Source organism: Cucurbita pepo, chromosome 11 (assembly GCF_057944985.1).
Source record: "Cucurbita pepo subsp. pepo isolate OVF chromosome 11, ASM5794498v1, whole genome shotgun sequence".
NCBI classification, from domain to species: Eukaryota; Viridiplantae; Streptophyta; class Magnoliopsida; order Cucurbitales; family Cucurbitaceae; genus Cucurbita; species Cucurbita pepo.
Genome location: NC_141808.1, coordinates 3,887,774 through 3,908,836, shown reverse-complemented (window position 1 = coordinate 3,908,836; position 21,063 = coordinate 3,887,774). Strand labels below are relative to the sequence as shown.

Genomic DNA, 21,063 nt, shown 5'->3' with positions numbered 1-21,063 from the left:
AGAAAAATACAACTCGATTGCAATTTCTAGAGAATGAACTCGCTGTGGTAACTCAAGGTAATTTTTCTATTGAAGAATATTTCTTGAAAATGAAAAATCTATTTTCTGAAATTTCAGAATTATGCGAACTCTTATTAGCAAAGAATATATTGGTCATGTTCGTGATTTAAAGTCACCAAAGCAAGTGTGGGAAACCCTTCAAAAGTTGTTCACTAAAAAAAATACAGCTCGATTGCAATTTCTAGAGAATGAACTGGCTGTGGTAACTCAAGGTAATTTTTCTATTGAAGAATATTTCTTGAAAGTGAAAAATCTATGTTCTGAAATTTCAGAATTAGATGCTGAGGAACCAGTAAGTGATGCCCGATTACAGCATTATCTTATCCGTGGATTACGAAAAGAATTTATGCCCTTTGTTTCCTCAATACAAGGGTGGGCAAATCTACGAAAAGAATTTATGCCCTTTGTTTCCTCAATACAAAGGTGGGCAAATCAGCCAACAGTAATTAAACGGGAGAATCTTCTTTCAAATCAGGAAGCCTTGGTTAAGTAAATGACTAGCAGCAACGAGTTTTCCCCAAAGTCAGAAGATGCGTTGTATGTCAAAGATCAAAGGAGACAAAATTATTATTCAAATCCTTCATCAACCAATGGGAAACAATTCAAAAGTGAGGAGTCGTCAAAAAAACCATTTAAAGCTTGTTACAAGTGTGGAAAATCTGACCATTTTAAACGAGATTGTTGGGTGAAAGTGGTGTATCATCGTTGCAGAAAGCCAGGCCATATTAAGCCAAATTGTCGAGTTAAAATGCAGGAATCAGAAGCAAATGTTGTACATGAAAGTAATAGTTCTTCAGATCCAATTTGGGAATATTGCTTAACCACTGAGGTTCTTGACCAGCCAACAAATGTGACTTCAGCTCTACGTCAAGATGATGTTTCTGCAAATGCTCATGCCTTTATAGACTTCAATGAAGAATGGATTGTTGATTCTGGTTGTTTTCATCATGCAACTGGAAACTGAACTCTTCTATCAGATGTTCGTCCACATTTTCAAAAGAAGGTCAGTATGACAGCCGATAATTCAATGCATCCTATGACGAAAGAAAGAGATTTGAATGATGGGAGAGTTCTACTCAAGGACGTTTATCATGTTTCGGGTTTGAAAAAAAACCTTGCTTCTGTATCACAAATAACAGATTCAGGAAACTATGTTCTATTTGCTCCTAAAGATGTTCAAAATATTATCTAATGTGAAACATGTTGCTACTGATATCATGTTCTGTGGAAAAAGAAGACTCTTTGTATGTTTTATCAGCTAGTGATGAAAATATCAAGAAAGTTGGTCATAATGCAAGCTCAACTCTTTGGCATGTTCGTTTGGGTCATGTGGGTTTTCAGCTGTTGTAGAAAATATCCACAAAACAACTTCTTGATGGTGTCCCTGTCTTTAAAGATATTCAGCATGATGAGATTTGTCCAGGCTGCCAATATGGCAAATTTCATCGTCTACCTTTCACAAGCTCAAAGAGTAGAGCTTCAACAGTATTAGAATTGATTCATTCTGATCTTTTGGGACAGACACGAACAGCAAACTATTCCGGCTTTCGTTACGTGATGGTGTTTGTGGATTATTTTTCTCGCTTCAGTTGGGTATACTTCTTAGAACACAAAAGTGAAGCTTTTTCAAAATTTATTCAGTTTAGCATGCGGTAGAAAAAGAATTTGAATTGAAAATCAAGTGCTTGCGCACTAATAATGGAGGGGAATATCTTTCAAATGATTTTATGGAATACGGTAAGGAGCATGGGATTCAGCATCAACTGACTTGTCCAGAAATCCCGCAACAAAATGGGGTTGCTGAGCGTAAATTAGCTCATCTTACATCAATTTGCTTGACTTGGTTGCATGCGAGGAGTCTTCCAAAAGAGTTATGGGTGTCAGCTTTTCAAACAGCTTGCCATGTTGTAAATTGGTTGACTCCATGGCCAGGGACAGAATCATCACCATTCGAGCTGATTTATCATCATAAACCCAATGTGAGTTATTTTCGTATTTTTGGGTCTATTTGTTACGTTCATGTACTGAAACATAATCGAACTAAACTTGACCCAAAGGCCAAGAAATGCATTTTTGTTGGCTATGATACTCATAGAAAGGGTTAGAGGTGTATGGATTTGGAAACAAAGATGGTTATTGTGTCTCGTGATGTGGTGTTTGATGAAATTTCAAGTTACAGAGACGATGCAAATAAAAACAAAAGTACAACTACTGTTGCACTTTTTCCTTACAATTCGACGTTAGGGAGAAAAGAATTTCCAATTGCAACAGACATTCAAGCAGAAGAGAATAGAGAAGCCACTACAAATATTGAAGTTGCCACAAGAAAAAATCCTCGAAGACAGAAGAAGTTACCAGGTCATTTGTCTGTCATTTGTCTGATTTGGTAGTTGAGATTAATCAATTTTCTGTTTTATCATGTTTTTTTTTTTATGGGAGATACAAGTGAAAATGAGTCGAAGTTGTACAGTGAAGCTAAAGAAATTTCCGAATGGGAAAATGCAATGATGGAAGAAATTTCAGCACTCCGAAAAAATGACACCTGGGAGCTTGTACCAAAGCCTCATGATGCCGATTTAATTACATGTAAGCGGGTTTACAAGGTAAAGAAAAAAGCTGATGGTAGAATTGATAGACACAAAGCTCGTCTTGTTGCTCGTGGGTTCTCTCAGCAATATGGTCGAGACTTTTAGTCCGGTCGCAAGGATGGTAACATTATGGATAATCATCTCTTTAGCTGCTAGTAAAGGCTGGAAATTACGACAGCTTGATATGAAAAATTCTTTCCTTTACGGAGAGTTGGATCGTGATACTTTTATGGAGCAGCCGCAAGGATTTACCTTTAAGGAATATCCTGATTATGTGTGCAGACTTAAGAAGGCACTATAAGGACTCAAACAAGCTCCTTGTGCTTGATTTGGAAAGATTGCTCATTATCTTAATTTTTGTGGCTTGAAGTCTTCATGTGCTGATCCGAGCTTATTTGTTAAGAAAACAACAACTGGATGCACCTTGCTCTTACTTTATGTTGATGACATGATTATTACTGGCGATGATAGTGTTGAAATCAGTAGTCTTCAAGATGCTTTGTCAGTTCGTTTTGAAATGAAAAGATTAGGTGAAGCTGATTGTTTTCTGGGTTTAGAAATTAAGAAATGTGACGATGGTTATTTTCTCTCTAAAAAAGGATATGCATCAAGTTTATTGGAGAGGTTTGGAACGGAGAATTCAAGAGAAAAAAACTACCCCTATGGAACCAAATCTAAAATTAGCTAGAAATGAAGGGAAGTCATTAGTAGATGCGACATTCTTTCGTCAACTTGTTGGTAGCTTATTCTATTTAACTATCACAAGGCTAGACATTGCCTTTTCAGTAGGAGTTGTGTCTCAATTTATGGATCAACCACATGAGACTCATTTAATTGCAGCAAAAACATTCTTTGTTACATCAAGGGCACTCTAAATTATGGATTAATGTATGAGAAATCAAAGTCATTTTTATTGAGTGGTTTTGTGGATGCTGATTGGGCTGGTGACGTGAACGACATACGCTCCACAACAGGTTTTTGTTTTACACCAAGCTCTGCTGCAATTTCATGGTGCAATAAAAAGCAAAACACCGTTGCTTTGTCAAGTTGTGAAGCAGAATATGTAGCTACTGCCACTCAAGAATGATTGTGGCTGAGAAGGCTTATTCAAGAAATGGTGACTACTCTCAATCAGCCCATTCAAATCAATTGGGATAATGAAAGTGCAATAAAACTTGCTATAATTCCGGTGTTTCATGCTCGTTCGAAACATATTGAAACTCATTATCATTTTGTTCGAGAGAAAGTATTATCGCAGGATGTTGAATTGCAGAAAATACATACTAATGAGCAAGTTGCAAACATATTTACTAAGTCACTTGTCAAAGTCAAGTTTGAAGCTTTGCATAAATCTCTAGCAATTATTAACAAATAAGCTTGTAGAAGCTGTTAGAATTAGTGCAACTTACTGCTACTTGAATTAGTCTAAGTTGATGAGTTATTCATCTTTATTAGGAGTCAACCTCAATAAATTAGGAGTCAACCTCAATAGTTTATTTCACTTGAGTTGTTGTAGGAGTTAGTTATAGGATTTATTTCAGTTTAAAAAGAAGCCTTACCCTTAATGACACTACAGCAGTTCATTAATAATAATTTCATATTTATTGACACTTTTGAGCATGAGATATTATGACAGACAACATATACTATGATCGATAGAAGAAAGAGCCACAGATTCCCACTTATTATTCTGGTCACAAAAAAAACCATAACCAAATAAGCTCCTAATTTCTCAAATTTTAATTTGGTAGCTGTTGACAAGAAAAAAGCCAAATAAATAAATAAAGACAATATCTAAGTGTAGTTACAAAACAAAAAGAAAGACAACATTGGGTTGGTGGGGAAGGAAGAGTGGTCATAAAATAACTCTTACAAATAAGCTCTTAATTTCTCTTTTTCATTAAATATCTCCCTGTTATTAAAAAATAAATAAAATAAAATAAATAAATAAATAAATAAATAAAAATAAAAAGAAAAAAGTGCCCACACACATTCTCACCTATTATTTGAGTTATAAAATAACTATTACCAAATAAGAATTTAATTTCGAAAAAAAAAAAAAAGTGCCCACACACATTCTCACCTATTTGAGTTATAAAATTACTATTACCAAATAAGCTATTAATTTCTAAAAAAAAAAAAAAAAAAAAAGAAGAAGAAGAAATCAAACAAGAGCTCACACAAATTCTCATTAGTCTGACAAGAAAAAGTAAAAAAAGACAATATCTAAGTTCACAAGAGAAAACCCTACAAACACAACATCTACTGTCTGTCGAGAAGGAAGAGTCACATATTCCCACTTATTATTCCAGTCACAAAAGACAACATCTACTATCGGTGGAGAGGGAAGAACCCACAAATTCACACTTATTATTCTGGTCATAAAATAACTATTAACAAATAAGCTCTTAATTTCTCATTTATTCAGTTTTTAGTATCTACTAGTTGTTAGCTGTTGACAAAGAAGAGCCAAAAAAAAAACAATATCGGCTACTATAGAAAAACCCATAAAAGACAACATGTCGGTGGAGAAGGAAGAGCCCACATATTCCCACTTATTATTTCCGTCATAAAAAACCATTACCAAATAAGCTCTTGATTTCTCATTTTCAGTTTTCAATATCGGCTAGCTGTAGACAATATCTGATACCTCAATTGAGAGGCAAAAACCCAAAAAAGACAACATCTACTGTCGGTGAGGAAAGAGAGCTCACAGATTCCCACTCATTATTCCGGTCATACACAAATCATTAGCTCTTAATTTTTTATTTTCAATTTTCAATATCTCCCCATTGAGAAAGAAAAGCAAAAAAAGACTATATCCTCGAAAAAAAGACAATATCCTCGAAAAAAAGACAACATCTATTGGTGTAGAAGCAAAAGCCATAAAATAATCTTTTAATTTCTCATTTTCAATTTTCAATATGCGTAGGTGAAAAGGAAAACCGAAAAAAGACAATATCTTCTTGCTCAATTGACGAGTAAAAACCCAAAAGACAACCTATGGGTGAGGAAGGAGAGCCCACAATTCCCACCTATTATTCCGGTCATACAAAAATCATTACCAAATAAGCTCTTAATTTCTCTTTTTCAATTTTCAATATGGGTCGGCTGTTGACAAGAAAAATAAAAATAAAATAAAATAACCGGTAAACAAGGAAAAATCCAAATACACAATATCTCCATGAGAAGGAAGCGCCCACATATTCTTTCTTACTTTTTGGTCATTAAAAAAGAACTATTACCAAATAAGCTCTCAAATCTCGAGTTTGTTCAGTTTTGTTTTCAATATCTCCATCTAAAGCGCCCACAGATTTCCACTTACGTTTCGGTCATTGAAAAAAAACTATTACCAAATAAGATCTCAAAATCTCCCATTTTTCAGTTTTGTTTTCAAGATCAAGACAAACAAAAAAAGTACAACAAATTTGAATTCTATTATAATTTTAAATACTACTTTTACTTTAATTTATATGGTTCACATATTTGGTTACCAAACTTGTTAGTATACCATTCAGAAAATATATTAAAAAATTATAATTAAAAAAAATAATTTTAAAATACGATAGTATTATGATATTATCCAAGGTAAGCATAAGTTTTTATAGTTTTGTTTTTTAATCTTTTTCTTTCAAAATAACTCGTACCAATAGAGATAATATCGGTTACTTGTATCCATTTTCTCTTTAATTAATTAATAAACGAACAACATATTAAAACACAAACAACGACGACTTTTATTAAGGAAAAAAAAGTACGATGACAATAAGAACCCCGACTCTAGTACAAGTATAGAAACAAACACACATAACATAACATAACATAACATAACACACATGACATGACATGACATAAAAACCGACACATTGCATACACAACAACTTAATACTCAATAATACATAACTGACTTAGTATATATGAACCTGAAGATTCCTAGAGGCTGGTTTGATGTTGTTGAGAATCTGAGCTTTCCGAGTGTAGATTTGAGTGTTTTCAAAGCCATCATCAGAATCAATGGCAACAAAGACGCCTCTTAATCGACGACCATAGTGAATAAGATAAGCCAAAAAGGTGATTTCATTTGGCGTCCCTGTGAATCCCCTGGCATCCACTATCTCCAGCGATTTTGATAAGCAAGTCATGATCGTCATATTGGTTTCCCAGAACCTAGTTATGTCCAATGCAAATGGTGGCTCATATTCCTACCACCAAAATTGAATTATGTAATAATTCCCAAATTGGTTAATTTCAAAAAGTGAAAACGGAGAAAGAAATTGCCAGCAAACAACCGAACTTATTTCCTTACAAACAAACTCTAGAATTTTGTGATGCGAAACAAATAGAATATAAAGCAAAAGAAGAAGAAAGAGAACTGACTTGCAAGACACTCCCCTCGCCAAGCATGAGCGTGAGGGTACTCAGATGAGGACAACTATTCAAGAGAAAAGCTATGCCATAAAACTCATTTGGATGAATGCTCGTACTGAATGTTAAATGTTGGACATTCAATGGTGCTTGCATTTGAATAGGCTCTTCTCCGTTTGGGATAACCTTCGTTGCAGAATCCAATCCAATGTCAACAAACACACAATTATTTATAAAATTATAGCTTCGAGATTCAAAAGCATCTCTTCTAGTTCAAATAATAATAAAAGAAGAAAATATTAGAACAACTATTCAATCAGTCAGTCGCCACATAGTGTATAGTGCATGTATGATTGAACTAAAAATTTTAACAGGGAGTTTTCGGTTTTCTTGCATCCGATCCTGCTGCACAAAGCTGAGTACACTAACACAATGTTAGAGAAATTTTGAAGTAATTTAAACCATTATACCTGAAGCAGAGAACTGCAAACACTCAAAACTTTGGCAGAATACAGACTGTCGAGAAGAATATAAAGCAGGTTTGCAATTTCAGAATGATCATCTTCATCATCGATCTCAAAACTAAGATCAGCCTCTTCGAAACAGCGATTCACATCCATACGAAATGAACCTACGCTGCCAGAGTATCTGAAGTACGTCAAATTAGGCGCCTCGACCGAAATCCAATCATTAAGAAACTTGCACTGCTCAATCGCCAAACGCCTCAGTCTCAAATTATCTTTGTTTCCCCAAATTTCAAAATGCGTCGCGTTCCAACACCTCTTCAGATTTAAACTCTCCAACAGCGGGCATTTCTTCAGAAAATACCTAATCTCTCCGATTCCTACTTCAAGCCATCCTAAAGAGAGATGCCTCAGAGCATTCAAGTTCTCGAACTCCGCCGGGCGGAAACCGCACGCGTAAAGCTTCAGAGAACGGAGATTCTCGTGACCGTAAACGATCGGAGGCAAATCGAACATACTTTCTGGTTGAACTCCGTCGTCATCATCTTCGATCCATGCCGAGTTGGAGAAATCCAGTTCTAAGTCCTCGACGTTGCGATAAACAGCGAATCGAATGCATTCATCAACGAATCCGCCGTTGCCGTCTCCTCTCGGATTTGACAACGAGAGAGAGAACTTACGCACCGTCGGTTCTTGGTAGAGCCTGAGAAAATTCATACAGAACTCGATGAATCCTCTTCTCCTTGCATCTCTGGTTTGCTGATCGGCAGGCTCTCGTCCGACGAAGAAAACCTCCTCCAACTCGATATTTTTCGTCGCCTGCCAAATCCTCACCCAACGCTTGGACAAAATTGAAGTCCTAACGGCTTCCTTGAAAGGAAGAGAAGAGACAATCATCGATAACAGAACATCAGGCAACATGTCCAATCTGTCCACGCCCGCCATGGATGCCGATGAGAGAGAAACAAATATGAACTCTGAACATGAACTCTGCTACTGCAAAAGGAGTGAAACGGTATTTATAGGATTTTGTCGAACGGGCGCCAGAAGACGACAGTTGAAATTTTTATTTTTTTTCTTTTTTCAAAATAAATAATTATAAAATGAATAATTAGATATTTTGTGGATAATTAAAAGCAAATGAAGCAATTAGAGAAAGTAAGCATTCTTATCTATCAAAATCAGGTTTTGCTAATATCTCTTCCTAAATTTGATTTTCTTGGAATTAAGACTATTAGATCCCATTTGTTTTAGTTTTATAATTATTCCGAAATTTTCTAGAAAAATAAAAAATAAAAAATAGATTTTTTCCAACCGAACAAATGATTAGTTTAACGGTCTGGTCTATTTATTACATACGACACGAGAAGAGTCGATATAGTAAACGAATCCCGATCTTAAACCAGAACTAGATTGGAATTAAAAGCAAGGTTGCCTTTTTCCTTTTACGCGTTGTCGTATTCGTTAATTCCAATATGATACCATGTCAGGTAACCCGGGGATTGTTTTAAATTTTGTCGTTATTCAAAGTAAAGCATCATATGCACGGGTATTTACATACCGAATCTTGTTACTACCATATGAATCTTAGACATGTCTTGTCGGCTAGTGCACTAATAGAATTTCCATATCGAAGATTCCGACAATATTGCCAATGTCTCGGAACATGTACCCAATAACGTTAATGTTTCATTAACCATGTTCGACTGTAATAACCTAATTTGAAACAACCAGTGTAATAAAATGAAGATCGACTACTTGTACTCATAGCATCAACGTCTCGAAGCATGTTTAGTTACAAGAGGTTAATTTGAAGACCATCGACCATTAGTACTAACCGTATCGATGACGGGAAGTATGATTATCTGCAATAATCTAATTTAAAGTATAATTAAAATTAAGAATATGATTTAAATTTAAAAAAAAGTTGGTATTTTGAGATAATGGACAAATTTTTATTTTTATTAATTTAACAAGCGGATAATTACAAAATTAGTTTGGTTTGGAATCAGTGCCAAAGAAATCATTTATATTTTTTTAATATTTTATTGTAGTTAATTAACTCTAGCACAATGAATTAACACAAAGGACAAAAATTCCTAACTTATTACCATATAAACAAACGTGTTAAGATGGCAATAACATTGACAATTTGAATTCCTATTTTACCCTTCAATTTAAATATATACCTATTAATTATAATTAAATAAAAATCACTTTATAATTAATTATTTCAAATTTCAAACCATCTTAAAGTTTTACTGAAATAAATAGTCATTAATAGTTTGTAACAAATTTTCAAATTATCTTCAGGAATTTAAATATTTCAAAAATTCAATTAATTAAAATAAAAACTTTTTTTTTTTTTTTTTTTTTTTTTATCCCAAGGAAAAATTTGAAAATTTTGTGGCGTTTTGTAAAAAAAGGAAAAGGAGAACCCCAGCTATAAAAGGCATCTTGTTCTCACCCGCCGCCCCTTTTTCGGTTTTTGACTTTTCTCCCTCCCCTGTCTCGATCTTCTCGCGCCGCGGGAGCCTTGTGTTTCTCGGCCATCTCTCTCTCTCTCTCTCTCTCTCTCTTTTGCTCTGCCCTTCGTTCGTTGCTCGCTTTTGCTCCTTCTTGGGACCAGCTTTGAACGAACACGTTGCAAGTAAGATTTCTTTTATTTTCCTCTTTTTCTCTCTGCTTTATTCCCGGATTGTTTGTTACAACACACCATCAAATCGTGAACCATGCTACCGCGGTTTGTGGATAAAATCTCTAAGCATCACCACCTGTTTCGCGTGAGACCATCGCCAATCGCGATTTTCTTCTGTGCTTGTTGCTTTGACTGGTCCGATTTGAGTTTATTACTTGTTTTCAGTTCGACCGATTTGATTTGGTTCTATTTTCTTCGGCTTTTAGGTCTATTTTGATTAAGGTTGGTTTCCGTTTTTGTTAGATAAAACCTGAGTTTTTCATTTTTCCTTATTTAGATTCACATAATTTCAGAATGATTCCGTTTGACCATTTGACAAATACGAATGGATCACCAAACTTTTAGACGGCAATTTTGTAGGGAATGTCACAGATTTAGCTGGCCCATTTTTAGGATAATTTATATTTAAATAGGAAATCTTTTAGAATATTAAACAACCTTTTAAGAGCAGTCAAAATTTCAGCTCCTCTCTATTTGTTATTTTTAAGCATTTTATTTTTTCTTCCAACAACCTCTTGTCGAAGATTTCCTCCCACCGAGAAGAAGGGATTTCCCTGGCTGATTATCGAAATCCAACAGTTTTAGGGTTTGATCTTAGATTTCACAAATTGAAAAGAGACTTAGCTATGGCCTAGCATATTTATTTAGGTAAGGGGTCGATTGAAATTTTTCTTATTCGATTGAATTGTTATAGGCTCATGTAGGACTTAATGTATAAACATGTTTAACCCTTCTTCAAGGGATTATGTTGAAACTATTAGGTGGTCGTCAACTAACCTCTAATAATCAATTGTTTATTATAATTGGCCGACATATGTATCCGTAGTTAGTTTTCGTACGAGATCACTTCCCTTATGTTTATGATATTATCAAATACTATATTGAGACCACAAGTTCGTCAACTTACATGCAGTAGTGAGCGGTTTATTTTGATTGGGTCACTAGTTGGTTCGACAAGAGCTAACTATTTGTACACCTAGATCCATTAAACCTAAAAATGTGACCTTAATTTTAAGATAAGTATGAGAAGAAGTTCATGGCCAACGAGTATTAAGTGAATGAACCAACGAGTATCAAGTGAACGAAGCTAACGAGTATTAAGTGATAAATAACCATAATGTTTAGGTAATTGAGGCATGCAAGTGGGGCTACTTTTCATTTTTTATACTTATTTCTGCTGCTCAATATTTTTAAATGATGCCTAAATTTCTATGCATGATGAGGGTGTTCAATATGTATAACAAGGCTATAGAGACAACGATGGGCTTAAAGCCTTGTTACAGATCCTAGAAGTTATTTATTTCTAGTTTTTTTAATTTTTTTTTTCAATTTCATCTTAGTTTGATTTTTTTTTTTCTATATTAATGTCTTACTTTAATTATTTTGTGAATATTTTGATGTGAAATAATCTAGTGTTAAAACTGCTATGGGAGCCTTAAGTTTTAGGTTATATAGACTCGGTGAAGACGTCTCGTCACTATCAAATATCAAATGAAGAAAGTAGTATAGTTTACGTGGTTATGAGTTCTTATTGTAATAATGATTGCTTGGGGTCGTTATTGTTATGATATTTCAACGTGCTGGCTTTCAGTAGGCAAGATTGTAGCATATTCCTAAGCCAAGTAGTGTATATTAGATGATGGCGCCTCAAAGAAGAGGCACAACAACATGCAATAGGGTAGGGTGGAAGGAGATGGGTGACTCTGGCTCGAGCAGACCCTACCCAAAATCATTCGGATGGAGAACCACCATTGAGGCATGTGCCACAATGGCTAATACCTCTGACACAAACTACGGTGATATTGACATTGGAGACTACTCACTTTTTGAGTTAGCTGCAACCAATTAGTCAAGAATAATGGAAACATGATGACAGAGTAAGTTAAATATTTGTAAGACTTTAGGAAGCATGACACCCAACCTCTGGACCGAGAGGCCATAGACCATACCACGAGAAAAGCGTGATTGTCCTCGATTAAAATAGGGGATTCGAACTTTACATCTTTTAATTGAGAATACAGTTAGAGTGAAGTGGGAGAATCTCCCTCTTGAGCTAGCCTAAGATAATTTCAATTTTTTTTTTTTTTTCCTAGACTAAATTGTCAACTTTCTTAAACAACATCATGTTTCTATTGTTTCTTAAAAAAGAAAAAGATTTGATTTTTATATGAGATCTCAAATACTTTAGTAGGTGTCCTTCCTATTGTTTTTTTCCAATAATTGAACCATGTATTTAGTGTCATAAACAAAACAATCATTTTCACCATTTTATCTCTCTAAAATTATTATTTCTCGTCTGGTGAGGGAGAAAGAATATTCTCTGACTTTTTCCCACAAAAAAAGCTATTGAGAAAGAGAGAGAAAGGAGAAACAATTGTACTAAATATTAGTTAGAGGACAAAGCTGTGAGACACACAAAACATGTCCATGTGGTTCACCAAATGCTCATCATATAGGGTTTTGTGGGTCACTAATTGCTGCAATTGCTGCTTCTATTTTTACCTTTACTTCCTCTTCCTCCGCTATCTCCTCCTGTTGTCACCAAACACCACAATAACATACACATTAGATAGGATTCCTATCCTCTATCCTCCTCAGTAAACATTGTTCTACATGGTTGACCTTCATTCTATGAGTAGTGATGTAACCGCTCAGACTTATCGTTAATAGACAGTTTCTTTTAGGCTTGAGTTAGACACCGGGTAGTGTGGCATTGTTGGTTGGGAAGGGGAACAGGGAATTTCTTATAGGAGTGTGGAAATCTCTCTCAAATAGACATGTTTGAGGGAAAGGCCGAAAGAAAAGTCCAGAGATAAATAGATATCATCGTTGGTTGGGAAGGGGAACAGGGAACGTAGCATTTTCTTATAGGAGTGTGGAAATCTCTCTCAAATAGACATGTTTGAGAGAAAGACCGAAAGAAAAGTCCAGAGATAAATATATATCGTCGTTGGTTGGGAAGGGGAACAGGGAACGTAGCATTTCTTACAGGAGTGTGGAAAGACCGAAAGAAAAGTCCAGAGATAAACAGATATCATTGTTGGTTAGGAAGGGGAACGGGAACGTAGCATTTCTTATAGGAGTGTGGAAATCTCTCTGAAATAAACATGTTTGAGGGAAAGAGCGAAACAAATGGCTAGGATATATGGAAAAGCTGAGAGAATTTGTTCTTTGATCATATGAAAGGGTAGGATACGATAGCGGAAGACAATAACAGGATCTGATAGAACAAAAGCGTGAGCAAATACCCCATGGCGCCCCATCACTCTTTAATCCATATCCCCTGATCTAAATCATGGGGCTGCAACCTTAGCTATCTATAATAATAATAATAATTGGGGAAATATAAAAGAATGGGCAGAGGTTTGGGGAGGAAAAAATAAAGAAAGAACTCAGAGCTGTACAGGTGATGGGGTTCTAGAAAATAAAAAAACAAAAACAGAGGACTGACCTCAAGGAAGAGCGTGATCAAAAGCTTGTTGGCAACAATGGTGATAGTGGCCGTAATAATCTTCATCTTAAGCGATTCAATAACTTGGCAGATTTTCATTATGGTGTCGCTTCTTCTTCCGCACGTCAAGCTCACCACCATCGTCTTCTCTCCCATGTAATTCACCCTCAACTGCTTAAACAATCCCAACAATCTCAATTTCAAACTAAAAACACACCAAAAAAAAGCCCTAGAAATTTCAATTTCAATTTCAATTTCAATTTCAATTTCCTTACGTCGAGAACTTCGATCGGGAAAGACGGCGGCGGCTCCGGTACTTGCCGATTCTTATTCGTTCTCTTCTCCCTCAAGATTCCGTCATCGTCTTCGTTTGTTGCTCTGTTCTTGATTTTGCCTGATTCCAGATCTGAGATCTCCGCTTCGATTCTCTTCTCTTCCGCTCGCAGCTCTTGGATGTACTCGATCGCGTCTTTTATTATCGATGCCTTGTCCATCTGCGTTAATAAATTCCAATTTGTTGTGGCAAAATAAATTACAAAATCTATTTTCGATATTAAATTTTATTTTGTCTCACCTAATTATATTATTATAATCTTTCACCCCTTACATATAATTCACCTGAAAAAAAAAAAAAAAAAAAAAAAAACAAAGACATGCGTGTAGCTTTGAACTTACCTTGGCTCAATGATTGTTTGAATAACTTTGTCGTGGAGTCTATAATTTATAATATTTTAATATTTTTTTCTTTAATTATTTGGACAAAGAAATAATAATTAAAACCTTTTTATAACAATGATTTAAATCATTTTTTCTTTTGATGAGATGCGATTGTTACTTAAATCTGATTAATAAAACAACTAATTTGGAGACAAAATTGAGAAAATAACAAAATTTCAATATATATATATATATATGTCATAATAAATTTTGAATTTAAATACATTAATTTGTTATTTGTTATATTATCATTATTTTAAGCAGTGTGAAAATTATTAGATTTTTATTACGAATTAATTCTACATATTCAAAATTTCATATTATTATTATTATTATACGATCTTAATGATTACGTGCTCTTTCAACAACTCACACAATCTTTCCAATATAATATCATATAATATAATATTAGATTTAAAATCTCGTGTTGATTTTAATAAGTTAAATATATATAGAAAGCATTATTTTATTTTATTAAAATCCTCTGGAAAATTATTTCAGCATACGCAGATCCCAATAGATATATTATTTTTATAATTTATACAATTTAAATTACTTTCTTCAGTAAATAATAATAATAATAATAATAATAATAATTTGACTTACTTTGGTGATATTAGGGACCACAGCTCTGAGAGCCAGAAGCCTATCGTTCAGCTTCTTCCTCCGATTCCTCTCCGACAAGATGTTCTTCGACGCCTCTAACGACGACGGCGTTCCGTCCGGCGAGCTTGAATCGTAAGAACCGTAAAACGCTTCGTCCACTCCCCAACTGAAATTCCCATTTCGTTACGAACATAATTCGCAGAGATTTAAAAAAAAAAAAAAAAAAAAAAAAAAAAAAAAAAAACACAGAGTATTATCAAAACCTGTCGAACTCTTCCGTCTGCAGAAACATGTTCGTTTCCCAGTAGTACTGATACTCGTCGAGAATGTTCTCCATCGGCGGCGAATTTGGCGGATGGCCGGAGAAGACGGCGGCGATGGAGATTCTGATTGGAGAGGAATTGAGTTGGGTGGGAGAAGTCAGAGAATTTGGGAGGGTTTTATAGGGAAGAAAATTAAATTTTTTTTTTTTTTAATTTTTTTATTAACCCACGTGGGTTGTGGGTTGTGGCAGCTAGATGCTTCCCGGAAAGACCGACCGTCTAAAGGTTCAAGACGGTTTTTTTAGTGTTCCGACCGTGTGAACCGGATTCTACTCTGGGTCAACGAGCAATTGCCAGACCGTCATGCCTCTCTCTTCCATAAATGCAATAAATTTAAAATCATTTCTTTAAATTATTATTTTCTTTTTCTTGTCTTATTCTCTCGCATTTGCTTTTTGGGTAATTTTCTTTTTAATTCATGTGACAGAATATATAATAATAATTAAAAAACTAACTCGGTCATAATTTTAAATAATATGAATTATTTAATTTAATTTAATTTAATTTAATTTAATTTAACCTATTTCAGTAATATATATATTAGATATTTTAATAATTCACAATTATATATATGGTAACTAGGAATTCAGTGAAGGGTATTTACGTCTTTTCGTGCCCTTGTCTTGTCTTCTTCTCGTTTGTGGTTGGTTGGCTGTGCCACGACACGAGATAAACGTTCTCGACTTCTAGTGGTTAATTTCTTTATGAGTTTTCTTTTTAAAAATATATTATTCTTTTTATTAATTATTTTTTTGACAAGAAAAAGAAAGATGGACGGTCTACAATAATTGGGATTATCAATTTTTTTTTTATTTAATTATTTTTTTAAGTACCATGCATCCGTTACTATTAGCTCATCAATTTTGGACAAAACAGGGTAAGAATGAGTTGTTTTTTCCCTTTTTCTTTTTTTTAAATTATATATTTTTCTCACTAGTTGAAATTTTAAAAAATGAAAAATACAATTCCGTTTGCATGTTGATTCTTATTTTTGTCAAGTCAACTCGACCAATCTCAAAATAGTTGATCTATGTAAGATTTTTTTTTTCAACTCAACCAACGACACTCCTAAACTAAGCGTAGTCACAACGAAGTTGATATATATTCAAAAGAGTAGTAGATACTAGTAGGTATAATCTCGGCTATTATTAATTTATATATTTATTAAAATTAAAAAGAGTTTATAATATAAAAAAAATAAACTTGACTAAATTTATAATTTCTAAAAGATTTAATAAAAACGTGAAAAAAAAATTACAAAAATATATTTTATTTATTTAAGCTAGATTTGCAACTTTGGGAGAGTGGACCCAAAAAATAGAGGAGTCCAAAATGCACAATCATTTTTCACCCAAAAGACAAAAAATACTTTATCCTTAAAAAAGTTGAATAATCATTGGGATGGAACATTTCGCCCCCTCCAAGTTGTTAATATAATATTAACATTTGCTTTAAATAATTTAATTTAGTATCTTTTATTTTATTTAGACTGTGTCCTGACTTGATTTGATTTATCACAAAATCTTACACTTTTTGATGCTTAAGTTAGTGTTGAGTACAAAATGGTGTCAAGCTGTGTAGGTGAGTAAAACATATTTTGTGAGAAATTGTAGATTTTGGTGTTGATCATGTCTTTGAAGTGTGGATGAATTTGCTCATTAAAGGTTTTGGGTCAAGTTATAAGCAACCTCGACATTACCCACTATTCACCTTGGCACGTTGAGGTCATACTTTGACACGTGTATCTTAATAAAGTTGTCTCACGTGGGAAGTCTTTTATTTTAACTCGTTTGTAACACTAACCCCACTTTGAAGCAACATGGTCGTACTTGAACCATAGTGTGTAAGTAACCAATACGAGCAACTATTTTAAAGGACTATATTTACAATAACCCAACTTTAAAAAAAAGTTATTACTTTAAAAAAGTAAAAGGATTAAAATAAATATTCGAAAGTAAAAAAATATATATATATATTTGGGCCCAAGTGGAGTTGGAACGAGTCACACGGGGGATGGGGCGAGTCGACTCGGCACTACCCGACAAAAATCCTGGAAAGGGAAGATTTAAAATTAGACAAAATTAGGATATTTTAATTTTATTATTTTACTATTTTAAGAAATGTATAAATAATGTTGGAATATCAATTTAATAAATATTGATAGATCCAAAGATTATTATAATTGTGAAACTCCATGAATATTTTTATTTAAAGACAAATGATTTTTTAAAGAAAAATATAAATAAATAAATTCAAATTGATTGATTTATTTATTTATTTTTATTGATGTTGAACTATAGGTATACCTATATCATTATTGATGAAAATTATATATTAAAATTATTAAAAATTGAAGATAAGTTAAATAAAATTAAACACATAAATCTCAAGTCAGTGTAATTAATGATATACTTTAATCATATTCCTATCATCAATCCAATAATAAATTATATCGGAATTATTTTATAATTAAATTTACCTAATTTCGAGCTCGATTTTAGATAAATAATTTTCAAAATCTCTATTAGACATTAAAATTATATTAAATATTATTAACAGTATTGAACTCCGTTTGAAAAGGTTAAAAAGAGGTTAAATTGGTCAAAATAGATAAAACCCGTCCAAATGAATGGACTAAAATGGTTTAATTGAAGTACTTTAACTTATTGTCGGGAGAGAGTCTCACGTTGACTAATTAAGGGAACGATCATGAGTCTATTAAGAATACATTTTCATTGTTACGAGTCTTTTTGGAAAAACCAAAAGCAAAACTATACAAGCTTATGTTTAAAGTAGACAATATCGTATTATTGTGGAAGTTTGTCATTCCTGACATGATATCAGGGTCGTGCCCAGATATTAAGCATAAATTCTTCGCTTAACTTGAACATAATTTAGTTGAACATAATTTAATATAATGTTATTGAACATAATTTAATATAATTTAATTTAACAGCGGGTTGTCAAGCACGTGGTCCAGGCCCAGACATGCAACCCAACTCAATTAATTGGGCCTAGGCCCAAAGACTAGGCTCAGGCATGTGGGCAGTCCAAACGCGAAGCCCAACTCAATGCCCATGCACGTGGTCCAGCAGGCAGTTCGCACGCAGTGCTTCCCTCAACCGTTGGTTCACACCCAAGCTACCGGTTTAGCTCTAGTTCAGCTTACCCACCTTCGATTCAGGGTGGTTTAAGACCGGTTTGGTTTAGGCTTTCTTGGGTCAATTTTGGGTATTTTAGGTTAGTTTCTTGTATGTTTTAGCGGTTTAAGAGTTTTCTAATTGTTTACAGTTTTAAGATCAATTCTCGTGTACGATGCCATGGTCTTATATGTTCATAATAAATTTTTTTAAAGAATTACGGCAAAAAACAAATAACGTGCAAATTTAAATAAATCAAAGAAAGAGTAAAACAATGCATTGATCTAACCTATAAGGAATACATACACCATGAAATGCATCTATCCTAACTTTAGTCTTGATTATCACCATGATGTCATCATTCGTACAAATGTGTCTTGTTTTTACCTAAGATTAAGCGTAGTACATGACTTGAGTATTTTATGAAATACTTAGTAAGTGATCCCACTATTGGGATTAGGACATACAATCATATGCAATCATGTTTTGGACCTATCATTTCATAAATCATCTTTTCATGACCTTGATCTCAACTTCTAGTTTGGGCAGAATTAAACGTGCAATACTTCTCTACACACGGCCCACGCATGCGCATGTGGACTTCTAGGCAAGCTCATTTATGTACCCCTGGACCTGGCTTTGGCCTTCGACTAGGTGGTTATACTATGGAGAGAAGGGAGCGCGCATATAGTATTGTGGTGTATACAATATCGCATCATGACATCATGACAAACATAAATGTTGTAAGATACGTGTTTGTACTAATCATAACGGAGAAGTATCTCCATACACGTAAATATACAATATGCATGAGATCCCCATAGCTTAAAATCATGACATGTATATGTGATACAATACATATCTTCGTTCATTCCATGTCATTGCATTCATCAATGACATAATGTGTCAACATGACATATCTCATCATAACATAATAAGCAAACTAACAATCATAAGACACGACACATGCAAGAGTTATAGGACACATTCATAACACCTTGCTAGCCTAGCTCATCGAGACGCCACGCTCTCCAACACATCACATGCAACCGATAGGAGAAGTTTCCCATCCTTCAATCGATTTAGCTCATCATAGTATTATTTTTATGGATGGGCTAAGTACGACCTTCGAGATCACATCACCCAAAGACCGATCCAATGCCTGCACTCAGCACAACACCAATTGGGAGAAGGCATTAAAATAAAACAAAAGGCACTAGCCAGCCGATTTGGCCCATCAATAGAAGGATGCCAAACTGGAGGAGACAGGCGTAGAGAAATTGATGTGAATCTGAGTTACAAAACCCGGGTTCGGTTCTTACACGTGTGGTCATGGATTACATCGTCAAGCATACATTATATGGACACGTACATTTTTCTTTCCTCCATTTTCGATTACATGCGCGTGCCCAGGCTGATAATCATGCCTAGAGAATACGATAACGGACTCGTCTTAGTAAGTTCATATGCATGTGTGTTGACATATGCAGAGAAATACTATGCATCTAATTATACACCGAAGGAGAGTAGAGCCCATGATAGTCATGGATTTAACTCTCAACAATCACTTTGAATTTTAATTCTTATAATGAAGTTACTTAATACTCAAGTAGATGTAAGGGATCTTTGGTAACAGCCCAAACCCATCCGACATTCCTCTTTATGCTTTTCCTTTCGGGCTTCTCCTCAATGTTTTTAAAACGCGTCTACTATGAAGAGATTTCTAAATATTTCGTTCTCCTCCCAACTAATATGGGATCTCACATCTCTAGTAAGGTGAGTGATAACTTCTAATAGAGGCCATAAAAAGAGTATTTCTCTCTCGTTATTTTAATTATATGTTTGAACCGTTTGATTTAGTTGTTTATGCTTGAATTTGTTTGAAAAGCTTCCATAAACATGCATGTATTAATGTATGGTATTTAACTTCCATATTTTATCAGTCATTATTTGGGTATATTCGTTTGTATTAATAGATTTATCATTGATATATCATATTATTTGATTTTGTTACGAGTTCTATAACTCATATATCATATCAATTGTACTAATCGGTTATAAATTTTAATTAACAAAACACTTAAAAGTTAATTAATAAAACAATCGAAGTGTCGAAGTCGAGTCGTGAATATATAGTTAAACAAGACTTGGAGGATATAAAAAATACTCGAAATAATAAAATGATTAAATTAAGTTAATAAAAAAACATATAATGCAATAAGAAGAACTAATACATGCAAAAATAATCTCATCCAGCAAGAAGACACTCAAATATAGTATTAATTTCTTCTTCTTTTTTTTTTATAATAAAACTTAACGATTCATTTTTAAAAATTGGATTATTGATGAAAGGTATTAATTACACCACCTATTTAAATATAGGTTTATAAACTGTACTTGTCTTGAAGTGATAAAACAAAGTGGATAAGGAATGGAACCTAGATGTCTCATTTTTATAAAAAATATGGATAAAATGTTATGGTCCATAGATATTTTTTAAAAAAATAAAGACAAAACTAATTAAGAAATATTAAAACCACATCATGTTAAATTTCTTATTAATAATATTAAGTTCTCACTACTAATATCAAATTAAAATATTTGTGATATATTTAATTAAATTTCCTATAATAAATAGAAATAAGATTTAT

At 33.7% G+C, this 21,063-nt stretch overlaps 2 protein-coding genes and 1 long non-coding RNA gene across 3 annotated transcripts; 1 reads left to right on the top strand and 2 right to left on the bottom strand.

The window, feature by feature from the left end:
• Window positions 1-6,361: 6,361 nt before the first annotated feature.
• On the bottom strand, window positions 6,362-8,465 carry LOC111805655 (F-box protein At3g62230). The gene is made up of 3 exons (XM_023690803.2): window positions 7,484-8,465; window positions 7,026-7,199; window positions 6,362-6,850 (listed from the first exon to the last, which is right to left on the bottom strand). Exons 1-3 carry the CDS (start codon window positions 8,420-8,422, stop codon window positions 6,557-6,559), a joined length of 1,407 nt encoding a protein of 468 aa, XP_023546571.2. The 5' UTR covers window positions 8,423-8,465; the 3' UTR covers window positions 6,362-6,556.
• A 1,476-nt stretch (window positions 8,466-9,941) lies between these two features.
• Window positions 9,942-12,213, top strand: LOC111804861 (uncharacterized). Its single transcript, XR_002816584.2, has 2 exons — window positions 9,942-10,127; window positions 11,767-12,213. It is a non-coding gene; the product is annotated as an uncharacterized LOC111804861 (long non-coding RNA).
• Window positions 12,214-12,535: 322 nt separating this feature from the next.
• On the bottom strand, window positions 12,536-15,372 carry LOC111804860 (transcription factor bHLH35-like). Its single transcript, XM_023689663.2, has 5 exons — window positions 15,213-15,372; window positions 14,950-15,115; window positions 13,902-14,120; window positions 13,627-13,797; window positions 12,536-12,707 (listed from the first exon to the last, which is right to left on the bottom strand). The coding sequence occupies exons 1-5, from the start codon at window positions 15,284-15,286 to the stop codon at window positions 12,624-12,626; spliced, it is 714 nt and encodes a 237-aa protein (XP_023545431.1). The 5' UTR covers window positions 15,287-15,372; the 3' UTR covers window positions 12,536-12,623.
• Window positions 15,373-21,063: the final 5,691 nt, after the last annotated feature.